The sequence below is a fragment of the Vanellus vanellus genome, assembly GCF_965231255.1.
Source record: "Vanellus vanellus genome assembly, chromosome: 4".
NCBI classification, from domain to species: domain Eukaryota; kingdom Metazoa; phylum Chordata; class Aves; order Charadriiformes; family Charadriidae; genus Vanellus; species Vanellus vanellus.
This window is the reverse complement of record NC_138909.1, coordinates 71,909,064-71,935,520: the sequence shown is the minus strand read 5'-3', so window position 1 is coordinate 71,935,520 and position 26,457 is coordinate 71,909,064. Positions and strand designations below refer to the sequence as shown.

Here is a 26,457-nt window from a genome sequence, read left to right as displayed (position 1 = left end):
CCCCCTGCCTTTTCTCTTCTTTTCCCCCTCACTTCCCCTCTCCGCCCAACCATCCCAACAGCCTGTGACAGACCAGCAACACTTCTGAGTGGATTTTTCTGTAATTGCTGCAGAATCCCTTGGACCTTGTATAATGGAAATTATTTGGGTCACCAAATAATGTTTCCTAATTATAGGAATGAAAAGGGAAAAAAAAAAAAGAAAAAAAGGAAGATATAACATGAAACCATTTGTTCATTCTGGCATTTTGGCTTTTAGAAACCCAGCATAACCCACTCACTCCCATCCGTTTTGGGATGCGCTCCCTTTTAACCTTGAAGTCGGAGCTTCCTCTCCTCTCCTCTCCGCCCCCCCGCCCCCCCCCCCCCCCCCCCCCCCAGCTCCTCTTACACCGGAGCCGAGGGACCCTGCTGCTCCCAAACCCTGGGGAACTAATCGTGTCGTCCCCCCACTCCTTGGGGACCAGAGGTGCTTGGGACGAAGGGGGGGACTTCGCCGCGCTCACAACCGGGACCCCCCCCCATCCCCATCCCCATCCCCATCCCCCCTTCTCGCACCGGCACCGGCACCGGGGCGGAGCGCGGGGCCGCGGGCGGGGCGGGGCGGGGGGAGCGGCGGGGACCGGCGCCTGTTGCCCCGAGAGAGTTAACGGCGCGGAGAAACTCGCCTCTCCTCCGCCCGTACCGGGCGCTTGGCAACCGGGGCCCCGCGCATGTAGGGCCGCCGGGGGCTGCCGCCGCCACCGCGGTCTCCTTCCCCGTCCCCCCGCCCCCCCCCCCCCCCCCTTCCTCCCGGCGCCGGTCCCCGCGTCCCCCTCCCCTCCCCTTCCCGCCCCGGACAAGGCGTTTAACGTGGCCAGGCGTGAAAGTATGGCATGCAAAGATGGTTTCTGCCAAGGAGCCAGCCATCGCCATGTCCTCGGGTCTCTCCATCGCCCTCCTGCACTGCCTGTGCCTGGCGACGTGGTGAGTACCCCCGGCGGCGGCGGGAGGCGGGGGTGGGGGGAGATGGGGGGGCTGAGGGGTACCGGGGCGGCCGGTCCCGGTGTCCGCTGCCCCCCGCGGGCTGCCGGCGGCTCCGCTCACCCCTTCCTTCTTTGCCTCGTAGTCTCACCGGGCCGCCAGGGCAGAGCAAAAAAGAGGAGAAATTGTGGCCGGAGAATTTCACCAGCATCCTGAACAGCCTCCTGGATGGCTATGACAACCGGCTGCGACCGGGATTCGGGGGTACGGGGGCGGCGGGGGCGGGCGGGGGGCGCAGCGCTCGCCGACCCGTTACCGACCGAAAACGTGTGTGTGTGTGTGTGTCCCGTCCCTTCGCCGTCCCGGGGTCCAGGGAGGGAAGGGGCTGGCAGAGAGGTAGCGCCTGGCCCCGAAAGCCCCCGGGGGGTGTGTGTGGGGGTGTTGGGATAAGCGACCCCCGCCGTGGGGACCCCGCTGGGGCCGCCCCGGGCTCAGCCCCCGCTTCGCTGCTCTGCCCACACCCGGGGCTCGGGCTGATGCTGCTTTTGCGCTGCGGATGGGGCGGTTGGGGAGAGAACCCCCCCCAAAAAAGTGCCCTGAAGCTGGTGTGCCGTTGGGTTGATGAGGATGCAGAGACCTGCCTGACATCCAGATTCTTCTGGGTCTTGGTAGTTTTTGATGCCTAAATGCAACGGATCGGGTCCTAACAGAAACAAGTGTACTTTTGCCAGCCTAAGGGGTCAGGTCTTTGCTGGGTTCTGTTCCACTAGTTAGGGAAAACCAGAGCTCAGGTGCCTGAGCACAGCAGTTCTTTGCCATGGTTGCTGGAATTCCGTCTTTGATTTAGAAATAGTAGACTTAATTGCTGTATAGGAATTAGAAGTGGAGGAGTCTTGAATGTGCCTTCACCTGGGCTCTGCGTGTGGGGGGGTTATGCCCCTTTGTGCCCCAGGCTGTTAAGATGCAGTTTTGTGCTGCTGAAGAAGCAGCCAGACTTGCTGTTCTTTATTGGTTTTGATGTTACCGTGTGGGGACTTGGAACCAAAAATCATTAAGATCCAGATGAAATAGAAGGTTATTTTGTAATCTGGAATGAAGATATTAAAAATACAGATTTGAAAGTAAAATGGAAGATTTAAGAAGAAACGCTACAGTCCTTCTCCTGATGCACAAAGCTATATTGAGTGTTTTGTAGGCAGTTTCCTATACAGTGTTGAATGAGATCCTTGTGTAGGTTTATGTTGTGAAATACTTTCTTCCTCCTCTGAAAGTACCTTCTTCATACACGTGATCCATCTACACTGACATGTATGTCAACACGTTCCCCACATGCCATATACAGTGCTCACATGCGTGATTGTTAAAGGACAACACCTGGCATCGTGTGTCACTCCTTTATTATTTTGAGCGTATGGAATAAACGAGGCCTTCTGTAAGTTAGCTTACGCATTAAGTGAGAAGGACGCTAAATTTGTTAGTACCCGGAGGAATCATTGGGAACTGGTAGCCTTTTGCAATTTAGTCTCTGCGGAGAGGTTACAAACACTTCTGCACGCGTACAAGAGATGTTCTATGTTTGGCATCATTTTAGGTTGAATGCCAACTAATTAGTCATCTAGCAAAGATGCTTTATGAGCATTATCAGATTTCCAAAATTAAACGACGACTAAATATGTAATATGACATACAGTTTATGTTGATTTTTATTTTAATACAGTTGCCTTTGCAGGATATTTTGCAAGAGTAGATCTTTTTCCCCAATAAGTGTTGCAGACTTTCAGCAAAATGCTATCAAGGAGAACAAGTTCGTTGTATCTCCTTGAACTACCATAATGGCAATATCGAAGTAAATGATAGAGAGAGGAAAAAACCTCTCAGATTTCAGCCTGGGGAAAACACTTCTGGGTGAATACTTCACAAAATGGATATTATATTGCTTCTTGCTTCTTCCTTCCTTATAACATCTAAACCATTAATCTTTGAGTTTTGAACTTCTAAGTAACATGGGGCTGGGGGCAAGCTTTTTAAGCTTTTTTTTTTTTTTTTTTTTTTTTTTTTTTTTAAATGATGTCTGGCTCCCTAGCTCCTTACAGCAAAAGTTATCTTCACCTGATTTGACAAGAACAGCTTTCAAAAACAAAACAAGCCAAAACCAACCAAAGGAAGAAATGTTTGCAGTTGGGCAGATTTGACCTTTCGACATAACTCGGAGTAATAACTATGGATTAGTTATTAAAATATACACTATCCAAATGAAGTTTTCCCTATTTTTTTTTTTCCTGATAATTCTCTATGACAAATAGGACTTCATCTTCAAATGGGACTTCATCTTCAAACTCACTAGTTTGGGAGTATTTAGAGATGGAAAGTATAGTGTGTTTTGGTAGCATTAAAGCTACGTCACTTTCTGATGAAGAGTGGAATATTTATTTTTGTTTTATTCTTGAAGCTGATTCACCATCTAGTTTTCACGAGGCTCAAAATGAAATGAAGATTTTATTTTAAGAACAAAAGGCCGCACAGAGGTCTGACTGATGCTGATTTTAAACTTCAAATCAATGAAAACATTTCTAATTCTGGCGCAAATGATTTTTAAAATCAGATTTGGGGAGGTACCCAAATTCTGAATTTTGCTGGCATCTTCCAGAGTTGCCACAAATAACAATTCATGAAGATTTTTTTGCATGCAGAGCGAAGTAGAAAACATTGAATTTTGGAGATTTCCTAAAGCTGGATCCAAATTCTCCATGCTGTCATTAATTAGCACAATTTTTGGTAGTTACGGAAGAGAAGTTAAATTGCCTGAGCATGCTTGCAGATGTGGAAGTAGTCTCTCAGGTGGGTTTTGAACCTCAATGGAGTAAATGGAAGCTTCTCTTGGTACTTCTTATGCAGGAGCATGGCATATGTTGAGGGTTAATAGAAGAATTAAGTTCTCCGTGTCATTGGATTGACACCTTGCATTCCAAACTCACTTTATTATATGGATTTAAAAAAACCTAAAAAGCTGCTGTCACTTACTAAGCGCTGTGAGGTTTGGTATGTAATAAACAAAAGGGTTTATGAAAAAGGTTATTAAAGATCATTTGAGTGAAAATTCCCATTAAGTTCGGGGGGGGGGGGGGGGGAAGTCTAAAGAAGCAAGAGAGAAGCAAAGAGATTTCACCTAGAAATTGAATGAAACAAAGCAGAATGGGCAGTTTAGTGTAGGAAAGAAAAAAAAAAACAACCACACAAGTGCTGCCAGGAAGACTTTAAAAGAATCAGAGTTTTGAATTTCAGTAGAGGGAAGGTATATAGGGACTAATGAATAAAGTAATGCTGTATGATGTTTGAAAATAGTGGTGTGGAAGTGAAGACAGTTCCATTCCCGACGCTGTATGCTCCATTATATCATTATCCTGAATTTTGGAAGGCATTTTGTAATGCGTGTGGGTTTCCTGGTCAAAACCACTCTATAAGAACAGGGTGTTTACAGAAGGCACTTGTAGTGTTATTAACTAAAAGCATTATCTGCTGGAAAACTTCAAGAGCATTACCACAGTGCTGTTTTGATTCAGCTGTAAAACTTTGAAGCAAAAGCATTTCTGGTTATACCCCGACTCCAGTTTTCATCTGCTTTTAACAATTTTGTGTGTGACACTAAGGAAAAGAATAGAAAGTTGCAAAAGCTGGATTTTCTCTGAAAACCCCCTTCTTGCCTTTCTACTGGTGTTTAGTTTCAAAGTGAAAAGTCCAGAGACTTTTTAAAAGGAGCGTTATCTGCAGGCCTGGGTCTGATTTGCCATTTTAAACACTTGCATGGTTTCAGACTTTACTTGAGCAACTCTTGACATAAATAGGGACCTGTGAAGTCCGATCCAAACCTGGATTGGATTGTAACTTTAAAAAAATGTACCGGTGTCTTTGAAGCTCTCATGATACAGTAACTCTTAAGCCTTCACTTAGGGAAGTAAGAAAGAATGGAGGGACTCAAGCTGGTGAGGGCAGCGTCACTTGTGTGCTGCCACGTTTCTGCAAATTTCAATGAATTGTGCCTTTTGGAGACCATCTCATCTCTGGTGTCTTGCTTTTAATGGCCAGCTGTGTGGGGCCAGACCAAAGAAAGAAGGTGGTGTGTGACTTGCCTCCTGCCCAAGGCGCTTAGCTTGAGTGCGAAGCCCCCCGACGTTAGCTCTGAACAAGCTGACCGTATCGCCCACAGCACGTTACTGGCTCGTTGTGGCGTGGTTGCCCATCAGTCGGTGGAAAGTTGGAGCTCTCTGTCCTCTTGGGTTCGGTTTATTTGTGTGAGGTAGTCTGGCATGAGCTGCAAGTCTCACTATCAGCCAGCGAAATGGTGATCGCTCTGTGGCCTTCCGTTGGGAAGTTGGCACGTACACTGCCTCATGAGTAGAAGGAACAGGACTGTGTTCATTCATTTTCTTTTTTCTTTTCTTCCTCTCTTCATAGTCTTTCTCATGATCTCATACCTGTGAAAGTGCAGCGGAGTACTTGATGGAATTAAATATGTTGGCTATTGTCTCCCCTAAGAAGGGTAGGAGGGGGCTTCTCTGCCCTTTCTAGGCTGCGTGATGTTCAGCTGATGAACAGCATTTCTGAAGAGTTTCATTTCCTGTCCATGCAGAAATTACTTTCATCAGAAAATTAACACAGAATAAATTTGAAGAGCAAAGACCATTTTCTGTTTTTAGAGAAAAGAAAAATATCTATGTAATTATCTGCTCTTATTAGGCACTCAGGCATACCTTCAAGGTTCCATTGCTCAGCATAATAGATACTGTAATTTATTGGTATTTCTTTAGATTGCAAGTGGACTTGAAGCGAGCGTTGTAAAGTGAAGCTGATTGCTTTTTTTTCAGGCAGTTGTCCAGTCTTCCTCAGCTGATGAGAGTAGATGACTCAAAGGCTTAACAGGATATGGTGTTAGATACCTGTAGTTGACTGATTTGAATTTGGCCCAGGTTAGTAATGCTTGAAGTCATTACCATCTGTCTGTTGTTCAGTGACCTGTATAAAATTAGCTGATATTCTTAGTCCAGTTCTTAGTAGACAGGTGTCCACATCATGAAAACTGGCACCAGTATCAAGCTTGTTGGCTGTCTCAGCAGAGATTATCTGCTGACAAACAGGCAAAAAACCCAGTAATCTCCTCATTTCTGGAAGTATGTTTTTCCCTTTTCAGGGTTCAGACATACTGATGGATGAACATACGTAGAAGCAAAGGTTATTGTGTGCTGCTGCGTTTATTGTATTTGTCTTTTGGTCGAGAATGTAGCCCACGTGTTTGAATTCTACGTTAATTTTTTTAAAAATGCCCTACCTAGCTGTTCTGGCTATCTAACAGAAATCTTACATATAGCAGGTGTCCTCAGCTGTTCTTTCTGATAGGATGAAACAAGAGAACATGCTTCATATGGTGGCTTTTTTTTCTTTTTTTTTTTTTCTTCACTTAAAAGATATCAACCGTACTCAGGCAGCAAGAATTTGGAAAGAGAAATCACCAAATCTTTCACATGTAGTTATATTTAAAAAAAAAAAATCTGTAGCAACCCCTTTTTTTTTTTTAGATGTAGCTGTAGGAACTGATGTAATATAATTTCATGTAGTTTATGTAGCCTGGGACTGATCTCGTAATAGCAGCAATAACTGCACTTAGCATTTAAATTGTACTCTGTGTGTTGAAACCTTTGTGCAGACTTGTTTGCTAACGTTCCCGATTGGTTGCGTGACTCTTGACGGCAAAATTTGCAGTATACAGAAAGCCTGTGCCGGGTTTGACTGTTTACATACAGTGGAGGTCTCTGCAGTGACAGTTGCCTATGGAGACGCGGGGATAATGGAGCCCAAAGTCTTTCGCTGGGAGCCGTGCTGCAGTTCAACCCATATGTTGGCATAAAACGCATGGGAGAGCTGTCTTATGTTCCTCTTCGCGGGGTTAGGGCCTGGCATCGCTTCTTCAGCCCACATATAACATCTCTATCTAACACCGAACTATTCTGGCTCTTTTGCAGGGGTTGCGTTTAATCCTGCCTGAGCTTCTTTACAGTATATTATCTTGCAAGCAGTGATTCAGACTTAACTGTTCCCACTGCAGTGTGTAGGACTCTCCTCCTATTTCATTGACATAAAAATACACACCAGTATGTTATAAATAGTTCTTCAGTATTCCCGAAGATTTATGGTGGATAGATGCTTGCTGAACATCCATTGAGGGATAAGCCCAAATGGTCATATTTTAAAGTTAATTGGCCTTCTTATAACTCGCTGCATTTTATTGCCAGTAATAGTGTTAAGGATTCTAATAGGATCTTCTGCTTGCAGAGCCTTGAGTTGATTAAGTGGTGCAACATGTTCATTTAGGAGGGCTGCTTAAATCACCAGTAAAAGTAGGTTAGGTGACTACAGATCACCTCCTCGTTGTCAGGAATTCCCACGATTAATAATAGTTTAAAAAAAAAAAAAAAGTATGACTCATTATTTGTACCCCCGCTATTGTCACCAACTGGAGTTATGTTTTCTTCTAGAACAAGGAGAATAAGGGACAGGTTTTGGCGTCACCATAGATACTCCTGGGTTGGCATTAAGTACTGGGATGTGCTAGAAAATCCAAGATTTGGCCTTAACAGTTGTGAACTGACAATGTAGGTGGAAGACGTGGAGCACGACAGGGCTGCAATTGGAGGAAAAGCATTAGGGAGATAATCAGCTTCACCGTCCCTTGCTGCTGTCTTCACTCCTACCAACCATTTTAATGTTTGACCAGGGTTTTGGATGCAAAGCAAGGATTTGCACGTCAGTACTAGCTGGATAACTGTTATGATGCCTAAAATATTTCATTTCAGATTCATCTGCCATTTGCTAGTGGCTTAAAATGTGATTTTAACATTTGTTTTGTCACTGTACTGCCATCGTGTCAGGCGAGCAACCAAAAGTAAACTTCAATTTCAACCTTATTTTGTGGCTTCATTATTGTCTGAGAGTTCCTGTTTCCTTCTTTCTCATGGGTCCTACTAATAACTCCAGGTTTGAGAGCAGAATAGCAGTTACTGAAGAGTGAACTCAAGCATAATTTTAGTCCTATACTGCTGCTGCTATAGGATTTCTAATAGCATTAAATCGTAGGCTTGCTGATTTGGAGATTAGCGTCTAGGTCTTAACTCTCCCCTTTTTCTGAGCGACTCCAAAAAATAAGCTTGCAAAAAATCTCTGAACGCTTATTGCTGGTGAGGCTGTTATCATTTAGTAAAACAAAAGAAATCAATGCCTGAGGAGAAATAGCTCATGCCTGTGGGGAAAAATCTGTCCCTTTGCCTAATTTGATATGATTATAAAATTACAGTGTTCTGAGAGCTAAGGAAAAAAAGATATCGCCAGAGGAAAGTAGTTAAAGGTTTGCGGTGGTTTTTTTTTTTTGTTTGTTTGGGGTTTTTTTTTGAGGAATATTCCTATTTGGTTTCTTAGAACTAACAAATAAAGCTGTTCTTGAAAGGGATTCAGGAACTGAAAGGGATTCAGGAACTGACTGGAATATTCAGTTCACTCTTATTACTGTGTAACAGAGCCTAATTCCTACATTTTCTTATTAGAGTTTTGTGGGAAAATGCTTTCTTCATTTCTGTAGAACTTTGATTTCAGAAACAATTCAAGTTCAGGTGGAAGAAATATTTCTGTATTTAAACGAACCCTAGATAAACTATAGTCTTGTGATTATGGGAGGTCAGATACGATTGGATCTCTTCTATTTCTATGTACAATTATGCTTGTGCTGTTCTCCCCTATTTTCTAACGCTGCAGATGAATGTCTTCACTTCCAGTATCTTGACAGCTCTAGTAAGACTTTTCCAATCTCTTGGAGCTCCTCTGCTCTCCGGAAATACTTATATTCAAGAAATATCACAGAACTACGCTGTCAGAAAAACGAGTGGTCTAAGCACTCGTGGATTTCCCTGAACTAATGAACGCTTCGTTATTTGTGGAAAGGGGAGCAGCTTCCATTTGACATGTTTAGAGAACAACCCACTGCAAAACAAACAGCATGGTGTGAAAGTGTGTTATTTGGAACTTGGGAATTTCTTCTTAAGAACTTTTCAAGACAGACATGCCAAACTATCCAACTTTCCAGGGACTGCTGAGCTACCAAATGTTGTAGGGTGAATTTTATTTAGATTTTATCTTGAAAAAATGTCCTTCTGTGAAACTGTTAACTTCCAGCAAAGTCGTTTTTTTGACATTTAGCTGAAAAATTCTTAGCTGTTCTTCTCTACATAACTTGCAAACTGTTTAGTGAAATAATTTTGCATGGTTTTATTTTACTTTTTGTTCACAGTTTGACACTTATTCTAGGTGCAAGAAGTATAGGTTCCCTGTTTTCCAATTGCTTATTTCTTTTTTTCCTTTTAACATTTGAGTCAAAGTGACATCTGTGAACAGTGATTTTTTTTTTTTTTTTTTTAATTTTTTTTTTCCTTTACAAGAGGGGCATTTCTTTGCAGGACTGCTGCTAACAGTCTTAAGTCTTTCCTCCTTTCATTTTTAGATTGCAAATACTATGATAAAACCTGAATTAACAGATTCAAGCCCCTTATCCTCTTTAGAAATTTGAGTAGTAGGGGTTTAGAAACTATGGTTGTGAATTTGTAGATCACTTTTTTTTTTTTTTTTTTTTTCCAAATGATTCTGTTTGGTAAGACCATCAGTAGATTTAATTTTATTTTTTTTTTTTAGTTTGTGATGTGAGTTAATTACCTGAATTAAGCTGTTAGCTAGTGCTTTGATCACAGAATCATCATAGTAACCAGTAATGGTTAGCAGCTTTCAAGCCTTTTACATTGGGAACAGACCTAAATCCCAGGAAATTAGTTTAGTGCATGTGTTCTTTGGTTTAAGAGGAACTGTAGCGCGTACTGTAGAGTGAATGCCCATCTGAAATGTCAAGGTGCTTTGTCCTGTAGCAAAGGAAATGATATGCTAAACCGAAACTGCTTTCTCTGATGGTTGCCATGTGGTGCCCAGCTGTGAGAGCGCAAGACCTCCGCTCGGTGCACCGTTTTGAACAGTGTCCTAAGTATCACTAGTTCCTTCAAGACAGGCTTTGTAGTAGCATCTGGACCTAGGTTCAGCCCCTCAAAAACGTTTTGATATCCCACTTTTGATTTGACTGTTAGTATTAAAGCACTTACGTGCATCTCAGGATATGGATGCAGTTCTTGTTACTTGCAGTACTAAATTGCCCGGTGCATGGCATGCTGATATCTGTAGTCCAGTTATTACCGGTAGGACTGAATGTTAGTAATAGATGCCTTGGGGAACGTGGATTTCCTGAATTCAGTGCTTGTTGTTAATTAGCATGGTGTTTTCAGTGAGCCTTTTAATTTTTTGGCATCTGTTTTCTTATCCGTTGAGTCAACATTGGCTTTCTGAATGGGGATTTGCATGGAAATGCTGCTTTTGATTTACTTATGTGGTAAAGGTAATTGAGCAGTGCTTGTTATTAGTGACTTATCTGAAATGACCTGTGTTTGCATTTTGCTCTCGCTTGTCCACAGAACCCTCAAAGTGATAACTGTTCACACGCCAGGATCATTTATGGGAATTGTTGACCTGCAAAATTCAAATTTTCTTGCTCACTTCCTTTTCATACATTAGGTCCTGTTACTGAAGTCAAAACAGATATATATGTCACCAGTTTTGGACCTGTTTCTGATGTAGAAATGGTATGTATTTCTGGGATTAAAATGCCATTTCCTGGTTCTTAGAAACCATGAACTGCAGTAAGGAGTGGATGCTTCATCTGTGCTGTTCTGTCACTCATGCAAAGTAGACAAGATTAGTAACAGCTTCATTTGCAGGTTATAATTAGATACGTCAGGCCTGATTCTGGTCACACTTTCACTGTTTTTTTGCCTGGCTTAAGGAATTGGCTTCGTAGGATTTAAACCAGACTTTCATGGTATAGAGGCAGAATCAGGCCTTCTGGGGAGCATCTAAGTCAGTCTACTGTGGGGAAAACGGGTAATATCTTTGTATCTTTGAAATTGCCTTCTCTTTCTGAAACCTGTGTTATTCTCAGGTGAATAATAATGACATCATTTCACAAATACTTGTTGACGTTTTCATTTCAGATGAATGCCCTTTGCTGATCTTTGTGCCTCTTTTAGCATCACTTTCAGCAAATGTTTGACTGATAAGAGTTTTCATAAGTGTCTGCAGAAATTGAATGTCAAAGTGACGTGCATGAAATAGTCACAGAAGAGAAATGTTACATTTGCACGTACTGTTATTTGTGCCTGAATGGCATCTGCATTCATTTGAGGTCAAATCCAGCATAGCTCTCATCAACTTCTATAATCTAGTGGTATACCCTACCCTTAAATCACACAATAGTTTCTCTTTTTATAAAATATCCAAGAAATCCCATGGAAGTAACACAGCCATATATGCCGAACTGAACTTCTTTAAGGGAAAGGCAGTTTCAGGGCAGTAACGTTCTTCCCATACAGTGCTGTCGTGAACTTTGTGGTGCACCTAATATGGTTCTATCATGTGGAAAAGTACGTGACAGCAAGATATTTTTTCAAGGGCTATAGATTCATGACCGCAGTCTCATGTTGAAATGCATCTTACCCCTTCAATGGTTGTCGTGTACAGTGTGATGCTGTTCAGTGTGACAAGGGGTGCAAGAATCTGGTCCCAAGGAAATTTAGTAATGTGTGCCTCAAATCTAAAATGAGGGCTACATGGCATCTCTCAGGTTTCATTGAAGCATTTGACATGGTGCCACATGGGAAGTTATTAGTTATATCGGAGAAGGCAGGAGTGAGAACATGGACTGAAGATAGGTAAGGAACTGGCAAAAGTAGAGTTTATGGGAGATGTTTCCCCTGTCATCATTAGGGGTTAGGAGGTTATTCAGGGATCTAGGAATTGGTTTTGGAATGATTTTTAGTTAATATATCCATTAGTGACCCAATGTAATCTGAATGTGGCTGCTCATAAAACTCGCTGAAACAGCAAAGTGTGATATAGTCTCAGTACAGGGGATGATGAGAATGTCTTTTTAGGGCTGGCTTACTTTGGTACCCAGTGAAATCAAAACGGTTGAAATCTCATATTACAAAATCCGTCACATAGACGCTAATAACAGAAACCGTTAGTTAAGAGCTATGAAGTCACCAGCAAAAAATGACACTAGAACAGAGACTGTCCATAGATTACCTATAAACCACAGTGGAGGATGCAGCCATGGAAAAGAAGACAGAGTTCTAAGATGCGTTACACTAGTAGACATGCCTCCTTGCCCGTGCAAATAGCCATGGCCGTACAAGTAGTTTCAATGGTGACATTATCCCGAAGAGCTTGAAATAGTCAGAAAACATTGTTTGGCTTAACAACAAAATTACAACTGTAAATTAGAAAGGACTTAAAGCTTTCTGTGTTACCTTTTTCAATGGCCATGATGCTTTTTCTGTGAAATGTTTTAGCTTCTAGAGAGGAGAAGTACATTCCTTCGTCCATTCATTCACACGTGGTTTCTCATGACGTGCCTGTGTCTGCAGTTCTGCCATTGTTGTTTACATGTCTTTTGTGGAGCATCTGAATGGGTTTTCTGAGGAAATTAATGGGGTAGTTAACGTAGTTAAAACCAAACGTGTATATATGCACATTTATCCATGTTTTGTGGGCTTAGGAAAAGAAGTATTTAGCTTTCTTCATTTAACAAAAAAGCTTACTTTCCATCAGTTGAAATTAAGTTTTTTTTTCTGACTTTAAAGTGGAAGTAATCATTTGTCCTGGTATTTTTAATGTAGCCAGCAGCAGAAAATCCGTGGATATCTTTTCTTTAAAAATCTGTTGACACTTATTGTCAGAGATCATTTTGTTTCCAGTTATATGCTTGACTACAAATTCAATTGCCTGCTTCCTGCAACCTAATTGGATTAATTATTCCGTAATGATTAAATATGTGTAGCAATTTATTGATATGACTAATGTGAGAAATTAAGCTATTAAGAAGTACACAACACACTTTAATTGGTGGAAATATATTTGTGTAGTGGACTTAGCATTTTCTTTACTACAGATTTCTTTGCTCCTGAGGGATTTCTGTTTTTTACAGGAGATACTTATACATGCAAATGTGATCTTTGTTTTTTCTGCAATTTAATACAGGAGTATACAATGGATGTCTTCTTCCGTCAGACATGGGTAGACAAAAGATTAAAATATGATGGCCCTATTGAAATTTTAAGACTTAACAACTTGATGGTTTCGAAGGTGTGGACTCCTGACACTTTCTTCAGGAATGGGAAAAAGTCTGTTGCACATAATATGACAGCCCCAAATAAACTCTTCAGAATAATGAGAAATGGCACCATCCTGTACACAATGAGGTATCTAACTTGTTTGTTCAGCTTCTTACAATTACTGTATGCAAAAAGTTATACTGCCTAGACAAAATGGCAACCAGAGACTATTTAATTTGTTCCATTATAGGCTTACAATAAGTGCAGAGTGTCCCATGAGATTAGTGGATTTTCCCATGGATGGTCATGCTTGTCCTCTCAAATTTGGGAGTTGTAAGTTGCAATTATGAAATTTCTTGTAACTACAGAATTTAAATAGTAGAAGTAGATTTTGAACAATTACTGAACTTTCTGAATATTAATCTCGATACGCAATCCTTATGCAGACAAAACTCCTGTTAAGTCCTGGGAATTTTATTTAGGGCCTGAAAAATTAAACCCAGGCAGAGAATTGAAAAGCAAGCAGTGATTCAGCTGTTATGTTAAACCCCATTATTCTGGCTAACACAGTTGCTTGAGCTACTTAGTTTTTCTTGGTTCTTAGGGAGGAATTGGGTAGTCAGTGAAGTGAGAAATTCTCTGGAGAAGGCAAAGAGGGTGGGATCCATCTCACCTTCCAGGCAAAAAGCACCTTGGGAAGCAAGTTATCTGACTTTCTCTACAGTCAGTGGAGGCACATTGAAATCCTGTTAGATGTGTAGGTTATGAGTAAAGATTTGATCTTTCGTTGGATTTGTCTGTCTCCTAACTCCTGGCCTATAACGGGAGTCTGCATGGCAAGTTTAGCCTAGATAAATAATTTTTAGACTGGTGAGAAGAATCTTAGTGCTGGTGACTTTCCTTTTCGGCTTTGAAATCAGATGTAGATTTTTGGATAACCTCCAAACTTTGGCTAGAAGGAACATTCTGGGACATACTGCATAACGGCCAAGGGAGGTAGTTACGATTCCTGGGTTTGAATCCACAGCAGAGACCTCTGAGACCACCTGGGGATGATTGGTGCGCTCTGTTAACTATGTGATCACTTTTCTAAGCCCTCTCGGTCGCTGACTTCTCTGCTCTACACTCAGATGTAGTCAGTAGCTGGACATGAATCTGCTTTCCTTGACCCCAGAGCTCCAAAGTTAGAAATGGCTGGAAGCTACTCATAGTCTTTCCTTAGCATAAATTAGCTTATACGGCTGGGTAGTCAACCAAAAGGGCGATATTAAAGAGACTGCTTGGATAAGGGTTTTCATCCCTGTTGCAGTGAGACTGGAGACCAGGTGCTGCCAGAATTGGGTTTGGTATCAGCTGTACGTTAGGGGAGCTTCAATAGTGGGGGCTTCTCCACAGGCATATTTCTTCAGGCGGAATCACCAACCAGCAGAAATTACACTTCACACTAATCCGATGCCTTCCCCAGTGAAACTTGAAATAAGACCTGGCCATTTCAAATGCAAGACTGATTTAATTTAATTTTAACAGGAGTTTGGGCTGTGTAGGGATTGAATGCTAGCCCTAAGCTGTGTCTTTTGTATTAAATGTAAAGTGTTTCTTTGGTTGTGCTTATTTTTGGGCTATTGTGAATCTTTTACTGATCTGCGGTTACTGACAAATATTTTAAACATAAGTTTAAAATATTATAGATTTTAGTATAGTACAATTTTTAGTATAATCAATATTTTCTGTAAAGAAATGTGAGTCCAGTCTACAAAATGTGTCTTCCTTATACATGCTTTTTTATAGATTAGAATATTTTAATGATAAAAGTTTAGACAGAAATTGCTAGAACAATTTAAAGATAAACTTTACATGCCCAATAAGGGCTGATCCAGGAAGAACTCATGTTTAGACTTCACGTGCAAATGTGAAGTGAATTTGTGTGTGACACTTGACGTGTGACCTTAGCTGCTCTTTGTTCTCCTCCGGGGGTGGCTGTTGGGGGTAACTTAACATGAAGGATATCTTCTAAAAAGCCGTTAGCGTGAGTCTTGCCGTTTGATTTCAGTAGGTTTGGAGTGTGCTCTTAGTAGGGTATGAGAAGAAGTTTCCTATTTATGCAAACCGATGCTGTGTTGTAGATGCTTATCCAAAGAGTGAAATGATTTATACCTGGACAAAAGGACCTGAGAAGTCAGTGGAAGTTCCTGAGGAGTCTTCCAGTTTAGTTCAGTATGACCTGCTTGGGCATACGGTATCCACTGAAACCATTAAATCTATCACAGGTAGGAATCTCGTCAGTAAAAATCAACCTGAGGTAAAAGCAACCCTGTAACATTGCCCCGGGCTTTTTTCTTCCTTTCCTGTAAGGTGTTCTACTGAGTGTCGTAGGGTGTATATGAAGGGCTGAGAGCATACATCTGAATTGGGTTTCTCTCCTTCAGATTTACATTTGCAGATTCATTACAGTAGATTGCGACGGTCTTTCGGAAAGCTAGAATGAGATCATTACTCTGAGGGACAAAATGAGCATTTAATCACTGCTTAAAATGCAGTTTGAAGAGTCAAGAGGATGCCTGGGTGAGGAAGTAATTTCTCAGCACTGTATCCACATTATGTGCAAAAGACTTCCTTTGTTTGGCGGTGCAAACAGCTCGGGATAGAAGTACAGCATACAGAATGGGTTATTAAAGCCATAAAAACCCTCTAGTCAGATAAGGATAGGCACAAATGCATTAGTCACAATAGATACTTCTGCTGATTTGTGCTGTAAGAAATAAGGCAAATGGCAACTACAGGCATCCGAAACGAGTGAAGTATCACTGATGAGCAGCGTGGTGATAAACAAGCATATTCCCAAAATATTTTTAAAATTTGGAATCATTTTCTAAGCATCAGCAAGTTTGGGTGTTGCGAGATGGTCAAAATGAAACAGATAAAGCAGATATACTTGACGTATTCTGTGATTCTCAAAGATAAAGCAGCATTTTGCAATACACCAGAAATTTACATCTCAGCATATTGATTATTATGAGTTAACAACAGAATTTCCTTACTGTCCCCACAATGCTCATTCTGTAGTGCTCTATTTAGACAGTTTATTCAGTTTATAGTAAAAGGGCGATTTTGTTTAATATGAATGGTAATAGTTTAGCTAAACCTACAGCATTTTTAATTCTTGCCAATGATTTTTGCATTTGTTTCATTATCATAGTGATGCTGATGTATAAACCTAGTAAAAAGCTGAGATGCTTCCGTGTAATTTAATGTGCACTATTGTTGTTATTATTTGGCAGGTAGGTACCACAATGTTCTGGATACTATGGTAGGTAGATAGCTTGTGTCTTGGGAGTCTCTTCTTCAACAGATACCAAAAGAATTTTTAAAATTGTACTTATGCTGTAAAAAGTGATCCAGTATTAGCTGTACGTTTATAGTATTTTTGATAGCAACTTCTGAATGGCATTGTAAGGATGTACTACTGCCAGAATTTTTTGTTTAAAACTTTGTTTCATTCTTGTCTCTAAGGAACATACCTTTCTATACACATTAAGTGGTATGAATAGCATCATCTTAAACTATCCTAGTTGCTAATTTGAAACAGTTATTCTGCAACACAAAAATTTTATGCACAACCAGAAAATTATTTTCTTTTTTTCTTTTTTTAGGTGAATATATTGTTATGACAGTTTACTTCCACCTCAGACGGAAAATGGGTTATTTTATGATTCAGACCTATATCCCATGCATTATGACCGTGATCCTTTCTCAAGTTTCATTTTGGATAAATAAGGAGTCCGTTCCAGCTAGAACTGTGTTTGGTAATTATTTCTTCTTCGCTTTCTCTCATACTTCGTCTTTTAATGACTTTCACCAGAATAGACCTTTTTAGAGCTTGGGGTATACTGTGGCTGTGCTAGTGCAGAACAAGGGAATAAAGTGAATTCGGAGGAATTTTTGTTGTCAATGTGTGAAGAATGTATTATGTGAATCCTTGGAATCTGAAGAGAAACTTGGAATATTTAACCAGAAGGGTGACACGGTTGCCTGTGGCATGTGGTCGTACATCTGCGGGTATTCGACCTGCGTGGGGAACAAATTGGGAAGACCTGTCCCTGAGTAATCCAGTCAAGTCCTTAGCCTACATCCAGTGCAGTTTTATCCTCCAGTGGACAGTAGTGTAATTACTTGAACTCGCATCTTCTAAAATCCTTTTAAAATCATTTGATTGGGAGTGCATGAGATGTACAGATGTCTTCTTACAAGATATTTGTGTCATCAGTGGAAGTTTGGTATGAGTAAGGCTTAGATCCTGTTACTGTAATTTTGTGTTTAGTGTTCTTCTCTCCTTTCTGCTCTTGCCATTATGAAAATGAATTCAAAAAGCAAAATGATCGCAAGATATTAAAATTGCCCTCATCAAAATACAGCTTGAATGAGATGCTACAGTGAACTCTGAAAATAAAAAACAAAAAAGCTTCTATGGAAGACAAAGCATAAGAAATTAAATGGAAATATGATTCCTAAGAAAGAAGTTGGGTAAAAACGCTTTTAAAAGCAATTTTTATAGAGCAATGTCTTGACTTCATAATGTACTGTAGTCTAAAGCAGGACTAATCAGGAAGAGAATGTTCTACAAAAAGCCTTTCTATAGATAGAGAGATTCTGGCAAGAGTGATGGGAATTAATGTTTCTACGTGACGGCCCATTCAAACATGTAACTAGAGTCTGAACACCGGTTAGTACCGTGAATTAGACACGGTTAATGATTAGTTATAGGAAGACTAACCTGTAAACCTAATAGGAACCCCACTAGCTCTCAACTGAAGCATTACGTTAGGCAAACTAGTATATCACTGCACATGCCTTTGCGGTGATGTTGAATGATGGTACTTTTTTGAAGGGAGTATTGCCGTGAGCTGGAAAGGTAGAATTGGTATTTACGGGCAAAACGTGATCATTGAAAATGTGCAAATTATAGAGCATTACATATACATGTAATATGTGTCATTATAGCCATATATGAAACTGAAAACAAATAATAATAATAAAGTTTGGACATCCACTAAGTTACAGATAAGTCTCTAAAATGTCTTTGAAAGCAAGCAGCTTAAAGTACGGCTAAAAGTATCTCTCTACTTTTCTGACAAATTCCAAAGGGACCCCGTTTTCTAAAGGTTTTCTTAAAAGGAGGTAGAAACGTTGCAGGCAAGAGATAGGAATGAAGCCAGAATACCTGCTATGGTACCAGCTCTCTAGAGGAACTGTGAGAAGAGTGTAACCAAAAAATCTTTCCACTGGACACTGCACTATTAGGGAAAACTTGGCGGGTTGTGATTTCTGCAGTCGGAGCTTCAGACACCCGAATCTGGTTATTGTGGAAGATTAGTGTTTCTTAGAGGAAAGACAGCAGTAATTTCCAAACAGGTTTTTAAAATTATTTTTTATATTAACATGCTCTTAATATGTTTTTATATGGTTACACGCATTCCTAATCAGAAGCTTGCAAGTATTTAGCTCTGGATAATTACAGTTCATATGTATATATAATATTTTTTACCAGAACTTAGTTCCCTACCCTGTAAATCCCTATGGCACATATCCAAGGGCAGTTAGAGTGGTAACTGCAAGTCTCCCAGAAGAATTATTTAATAGGCGAAAAAACTACAAAGATTATGGCAGTAAACTATAATACTATCAAGGCCTCCCCTCTCCCCCTTGTATTTGGGGAATGTTTGGTCATTCAAGTCACTTCTCCCTATTCTTGTGTCTATTAAAAAATGTCTTTAAAAAGATAATTCTTACAAACAGACAGAAAGTGGACAAAGGTAGAATCAGGAGGGCTAGGGCAAATCAGGGATGGGTCTCTTTCAGGAAAAAATAACTTTCCATATTTTTTTTTCTCAGATTTTAAGATTTTCAGTGGTGTGTTTTTTCAACACCTTCCCACTGGAAAGGTTTTGTGAGCTCGCATCTGTGTTTTTATCCTGCTGAGTTTGCTCTGAGATATTCTTTTTGCTTTTTATGAACTGGTTGTTATCTTTTTTGTATTTGTTTGTTTTTTTTTTTTTTCTTTTTTCTTCTTTAATATGAGACTGGTTTCATTGTGTTCTGTTCTCTATATGGCAGCATCTAGGTGAAGCTTTTTCATATTAGATTACCCAGATAGGATAGCACCATTTAGGTAATAGGGGATGTGAAGATCCTGTTGAAAAATGCGCTTTTAATTATTTAGAATTCTTCTCAGCATATGCATCTCATCTTGAATTAAAATGGGTACAGTGTTCTTTACATGAGAGTAAAGACTCCTCCATTTGTAGTCAGTCTTCCTTGAGGTTATCATGGTAGATTTAAGCAGTATTCACTATATACTCAATATTTTAGATTTGTATAATATGGGATATTTTGGATGGAAAAAAAGAAAAAACCTCATACGTTGGGTTTATACAGCACGTATTTGCATTTGAAGTATTGCCATGAAGTGGTCATATTTTGAGCTCGGTGTTCATGCTTGTACACTTTAATTAAAAAGTTGTTCTTTGAGAAGATGAAATTCTAATTAAATTTCATTGGTCGACTAGTAGCAGAAGGGTTTAAAAGATAAGGTGATGGTTTACTAATTAATAGAGTTGTTAACATAATATTCTAGTTTTCCTTAGCACCAAAATAATTTGCCATGACTTAATGGCACCCGGATTATGAGTGGGATCAGAGAAACAGACACGGAGTACTAGGTGGGATTCTGAACCCATTACAGGAAAAATCATGTTTTTGCTGCAGTCTGAGGAGCACTCCCCTATTTAACAACTGAAATTATGTTCAAATGTTTAGAAAATAACTTGTTGTAAGAAATTATACTGAACTTGGACATGATAAAAATATGAAATGAAGGCTTCCACGTTTTCTTCATGTGAACTGTAGATGATCTGCTGAAGTTGTGGCTTCCATGCCTCCTTTAAAAACTGGTTAACTGTTTTGTGTGCATAGCTACTCATAGATACAGGATGGTTGCCACGACTTAAATCTAATGTGCTATTCACAAGCAGAAGAGAAAGACTCCTAAGTGGTTTAAAATTCTTTGAAGCTGCTTGCCTGTTCTCCCTTGGTTTTACTCGGATTCAGCGGTGCTTTTGCTTTATTTCTTTGAAGGAATAACCACAGTGTTGACAATGACGACGCTGAGCATCAGTGCAAGACATTCATTGCCAAAAGTATCCTATGCTACTGCCATGGACTGGTTCATAGCAGTCTGCTTTGCCTTTGTGTTCTCTGCTCTCATCGAGTTTGCTGCTGTCAACTATTTTACTAATATTCAAATGGAAAAAGCCAAAAGGAAGACAGTAAAATCCCTCCTTGAATTTCCAGTCGCTCCAGTACAGAGAGAAAGAAGTACAGAAGAGACACTTACGGTATGTTTTCAGCTTATAGAAATATTTTCCATCTTTCGGTGGTCTTTCTCAGTAAAAACAGGCCTGTAGCTTCCTCCCAGGTTCCCCCTGAGCTAACGATGCAGTGTTAAGTCAGTATAACGGAAGACTAATGCTACACTGTATTCAATGATAAAATCCTGTAAAACATTATTTAATTTTTACTTGCAGTATTGGATTAACTTGGGGAGAGGAGGAGGCTTGTGTCCATCCATACCTGCAGTCTCTTCTATATTTAGTTGTGTTTTGGTGAAGGTCGGTTAGGATGGGTACTTTTAGGAAACTCTTTCCCTTTGCATGTTGATTCTGATTGGACTGATTATACAGACCACGATATTACGGATTATAAGGGCAGCGTGTTATCTTATGTGGCTAATGTCTTTAATGAATTAAAATATGCAGTTGTACCTTGGAGCATTTCCCTGGACATCACAGTTCTCCTGTCATTGCATGTATCGCTGATCTAGAGTTCTATTTCTTCATCAGGAGCTTTTTAAGAATGTTGGATGAAACCTTTGTGTCCACCATAGATTTCATTTTTATGTAATTTAAGTATCTTTGCACAGGAGCTCACCTCAACTCCCGAACTGGTTTTGGGGCTCTGTTTAACAAAATGCTTTCAATCTTTCATAGTGCTTCAGATTTAGTGTGACTGGTGCGGTAGCCATCTTAGTGCGCGGACTGGTTAAGAAAGGCTCGGTCTCATTTCTAGTTGAGGTCACCAGTGATTCTCCTTTCCTCCCTTTCCCCATTCCTGTGTGCCTCCTCTCTGCTGCATCACTCCTATTCACGAGACCCCTGGCTAACACGGCCATTACAGCACTTGCACCGGCCATGCGGTAGGGCAGTAATTCCCAGCCACGGCTGACTCTTGGCAACACCACTCGAGAAGCAAGATGCTGACAGCAGCATTGTAATTTACTCTTCCTGTCGGGCTGACTTTGTAATTTCCTTTGGCTGAGACATGATTTAAGAACCGCCGTTTTAGACTAACTCTCGGTAATTTTGTCTTCTGTCTCTTTTCACATCTCGTTTGTCTCTTTCCCTATTCATCTGCTCTTTTTTTGCCTTCCCACCCCTTCCATTTGCTATTGCTGCTCAGCTACTGTCCACCCACTTCCATTTTTCTTCCTCTTCTTTGCTCTCCTACCGTAGATAGTTATTCTTTTCAATCTTCTGTTAGCTCCCATTTCTGCTTAAAAGGATAGATGTGCTCCTGAAGAGTTTGTTACTCGTCACTCCGTTGGCTGCTAGTAAGGGACAGGGACAGGAAACAGTTTGTTTTTAGTAGTGTGTAGTTCACCTGGTACATGGAGTACTTTAATTCATTCTAAGCTTCTTGATTGTACAGCATGCAGCTTAGTATCTCAGGCGCTCCTGAGGAGTGCTAATAAATACTGCTTTTGGTGATAGGTTTTACTTGGGTCCATAGGAAAATAATTTATGTAACAGTTTCATCCTAGGTTTATTTGTAACATTTGATTAAAACAAAAGGAAAAATAGCAGTTTTCTCAGGTAGCAATGATGGAGGCTTAACAAAACTGTTTTGATTTGTGGTCAAAATTGCTGTCAGTCAGCAACATTTACAGAGATGTTTTGAAGAAACTTTCCTTTCTCTTTTTTTTTCTGGGTTTTTTTTTTTTGGGTGGTGTTGGTTTTGGTTGGTGTTTTTTTTTTTTTTTTTTTTTTTTCTTTCTTTAACACAGCAACAACAGAACACACACAGCTTCAACCCAACTCAAAAGCTAGGTAAAGTGAGATGTGAACAGTTCAATTCCACTGCTTAATTAATACCTCTGTGATAAATGTGGTAGTGTTCTTACAGCTTTGGGGATCTTGAAAGCACTCAAGGGAGCAAGCTACTTTTTTTGACGGGTTGCATGTTAATGTTATGAGTATGTAAGTGAGTGATAATATTGATTGTACCTTGAACTGGTTTTGGTTCTTTTTTTTTTTTTTTTTTTTTATGCCTTTTTCTCCAATTATGCTTATGCTAAGACTTGAGTCTTTGCTCTTCCAGGGACAGGCGTACAGGGTGAGCCCACAGGTACTGTTATAAAGGCTTAGCTATCATGCAGTCCTTTCCAGGACTGGAGGATGACTTCTGTTGTGGTCTCCTGCAGTGCAGAGCAGAAGCTAATATGGCTGTTCTAATTTGTTAGACGCTAATATGGCTGTTATAGACTCTGCTTTCCAACCTGACATGTAATATAGTCCTCTCCTTAACATTTTTAGTTTTGCTTTTAAACAACTAATCTAGAATTTTCTTATTGCTTATTATGACTTTTTTTTTTCCTGCACATATACTGTCTAATCAGTGCTGATTTACCAGAGATAACAGAATCTCACCTTTCCTCTGAGTTTGTGGTGGACAAAGAATGCAGGACAATAGCCTGACTACAGTGTGTAATCTGTAAGCATTGTTTCTTAACATAAAGACTACACATTTTATCTCCATAGCTAAATGATAGGCTTTGATTTCTTAACCCTGTTAGTGTTTAAAAAAATCTGTATTACGTTGCCACTATTGTACTAGAAGTTCTGTTGTTAGCAATACAATTACCAGAGCTCAAGGAGAAGATTTATTTTAAACTTGAAACTTTTTTTCATCAGACTTTGCCTAATCTGGTAAATTTGCCAGTCTCCCAAAATTAAAAATTTTCACTTAGCCCGGGAAGGAAATGTGTGTAAATTCAGAAAGAAGATGCCCAAATACCTAAACTTACAGTTCTTTCTCATATGTATCTCACCATTTGCAGCCTGCTTTGGATTTTCTACTAATTGGAGGGGGAAGTCCCTCTCTTATGCCTGTTAGCCCTGTACTTTTGCCTGCCGTGAGGTGGCATACAGCTGGCTGTGCTGGCTTCTCATAGTTGAGGTCCCATCTATATAGGTTCCCTGAAAACAAGAAAAATACAGAGCAATTGAGGCTGTTAAGGAAAACAAACAAGGTGATATTATACTTTCAAATGAGGGTTTTATTATATGGGCTGTTGATTCTGCGTTATTCCCTGAATGGTTACATGCATTTGATTTTTTTAAATTCTTTTTTTTTTCTCCATTAATGTGGTGGGATTGTCCTGGGCAGGTTCTAGGAAGGGAGCAAATTGGCCTTTGAAACTGGATTCCCTGTAGAACGTGGGGATTTTACTATCTGATAGTACTAGAAATTAAGCATATTAATAGTAAAATTTGGTAAAGATAAATTGCACGTAATTAGAAGTCCTTTTTTTGACATATATGTGTTTGAGCAATTTCTGACCATAGAATTAAAGTGGGTTTTCTGTATTGAATCAGTTCATGTATTACTCACTCTAATTAGAATTCTTGGTGGTGGGTTGGTTTTTTTTATCTTTTCAGTCAAAAACACTTTTCCAGTTGTCTTGGATCAAAGGCAACTCCTATCATTATGATCAAATGATTTGGGACGTGTTAATTCTTATTATGTATTCCTTCACCACAACCAATACCTCTTTACTGTAGCAAATGTGGACTGTATGCTTTTCTAAGTTACTCTCTTGTGTAATTGTATTCCTTTTTTGGAGCCACGTAGTGAGCGTGACTGATCAATATATTGATTACAGTAAGCATTAAATTAATTTTGAAGGCTAGCCGAGTAATCTGGACTGTGTTAATTCCAACAAAAAAAATCACTGTGTCAAGCTAATTTCCTGGGCTGGGGATGGCAGGGGTGAGCGGACAACCTTTGTAGTGCCTGCAGATGTAGTGCGTGTTCCTCTATCACTCAGTTTCTTTTTAGCCATTGTATTATTCAACTTCTTTTTACCCTCCTCTCCTTCCCCACCCCATTTCAACTCTTTCTTCTTGTTGCCTGTAACTTTCTGGCACAAACTTCATGTGTTTCTGTAAGGAGGAGTGCAGTTCTGCAGTAGACATCCCACGAGTAGGACGCAAGCTTTGTTTGAGATCTGCCGTGATTTCTCAAGGGGCTTGGACAACCTCACTCATCCCTTCCGTTAGCCACAGCGAGATAGTACTGGAATCTGTCTAAGCCAAGACAGATGACTTACAGCATGGTCTCTTGTGATACCCTGGTCTTGGCAGCAAGTTAAAATGCTCTCAGGTTAGAATGAAGGAACCTGTCCCTAAATGTTCTGAACTCCTTTCTTCAGTAAAAGCAGAAGTGTTGTCGCAAGTCAGTATGTGGTGGAAATGAATGATTTATAGTTTGTTATTGGACTCCTGAGTCTATTTTTATGCTTCTGCACTATTTCCTTTTCACTGTATTCCTATGAAGTTTATTTTTAAAGACCTACCCAATTTTGGAGATGAAGAATGCTACTGAAAAATAGTCTTCAAAAAATAGGCTTCTAAACACTGTTAGCATGAGCTTCAACCTCAGCTGTTTGTTAAAGTGTGAAACTTGAAAAAACAGGTCAGGCTGAAACAAACCTTTTGAATGGAATAGTTTCTTCAAACTCGATCACAAGTAGGTGGTAACTCTCGAACTTTCTTCATCTTTTCTGAAGCCAGTTAAATGTCATATTGTCTTAAGCCCCGTAGCATCTAATGGAGGAAAACAAGGGTCAAACTCTTCAGTGCCACGTAGATGCATGCTTCCCTCCTCACCAGAAAGATCCATGCTGGGGTGATATGTGACTGATGTATACCTGACAAGTTTACGAGAAATGTTGGCTTGTGGACAACCTTCATACGTGCTTTCATGTGGCTAAGATGTATTGTCTCTGATGGGCAGTACTTGCCTTTGAGTCACATGGTGGACACAGCTCAAGTTACATGATAGGGGTGGGAAGAGAACAGGGATCCGTTGGCAGCATTTGGTGAACAAACATCTGGAGCAATTCATCTCTGTGCCCTGTCTCATGACTTGCAGAGCAAGGATTGGGCTGGATGAATTGTTCGGATGGGTTGGGTACAATCCAGAGGCTATAGGCTGGATACTTCCTTCTCTTTTTCTTCTTCTTTCTTTTTTTTTTTTTTTTTCTTTGTTGGTTGGTTGGTTTTTGTGTGTGTGTGTGTCTTGTGTCTAAGGCCTAGACTGTAAGTGCAGGTGTTTAATTTTAACCTTTGAACCAAAACTTCTCTTTGAATATGTAGACGTATTGTGTAATGAAGAGAGGTGCATTAAAATTTACCATCTCTAGAACAGCACTGGAAAGTACTGGGAAAAGCACTTACTGCTTAATTTCTTTGCTTCTTCCTCAGACTAGTAGAAAAATAGCTTCCCCTATCCCTGTAAACAGAGAAGTGGAGTTAAACCCTTTTTTTGCATCTGTGGAGGGAGTTACCTGAAGAGCAGACAGATCTTAATGGTGGTACTTGGACCACAAGGTGACAGTCTGTTGACTGAACTCCTTCTGTGGATGCATAGCCTACTTCCTCTGAGTGACTTGAATAGTCCTGCAGCTGGAACAGCATTTCAGTTTTTAAATATAATATTCATTTTTTGCTGCTTCACTACTTCTACACTGCCTAGGGTGTTACGGTTCATTTTTTTTTTTTTTTTAGGGCAGTGGCATTTAAAACTCAGATCCTAATGAAGGACTTTTAAGTCCTCAAGAACTCAAGAACCAGGTAGAGTTCATGCAAATGTAAGGACAGGACCGTACAAAGGGAGGTCGCTGTGCCACGTGAATAATTTCTTTGACATGTCAACAATTTTCTGTCACTCTGGTTTCATTCGTCAACATTTCTGCTGTCGATGATTTACAGTCATAATATGCTGGCATCATGTTCAAGTAGGATGAGAGTGGATGCAGGTCACAAACAGCTGACATATTTCGTACTGAACGCTATTTGAAAGGTAGGAGAGAATGACTACCTGGGGTGAGTCGGCAGTGATTTAGTGGGAACTTTGAA

At 40.2% G+C, this 26,457-nt stretch overlaps 1 protein-coding gene across 1 annotated transcript in view; it reads left to right on the top strand.

Moving 5' to 3' along the window:
• Window positions 1-882: 882 nt before the first annotated feature.
• GABRA4 (gamma-aminobutyric acid type A receptor subunit alpha4) overlaps window positions 883-26,457 on the top strand; it is a gene marked incomplete at both ends in the record, with an annotated part of 38,655 nt that continues 13,080 nt past the window's right edge. The window contains 8 exons of the mRNA XM_082482343.1: window positions 883-965; window positions 1,108-1,226; window positions 10,611-10,678; window positions 13,134-13,354; window positions 13,458-13,540; window positions 15,331-15,474; window positions 16,858-17,010; window positions 20,339-20,598. Of these exons, the coding sequence (XP_082338469.1) occupies window positions 883-965; window positions 1,108-1,226; window positions 10,611-10,678; window positions 13,134-13,354; window positions 13,458-13,540; window positions 15,331-15,474; window positions 16,858-17,010; window positions 20,339-20,598 (1,131 nt within the window). The remainder of the gene's footprint in view (window positions 966-1,107; window positions 1,227-10,610; window positions 10,679-13,133; window positions 13,355-13,457; window positions 13,541-15,330; window positions 15,475-16,857; window positions 17,011-20,338; window positions 20,599-26,457) is intronic.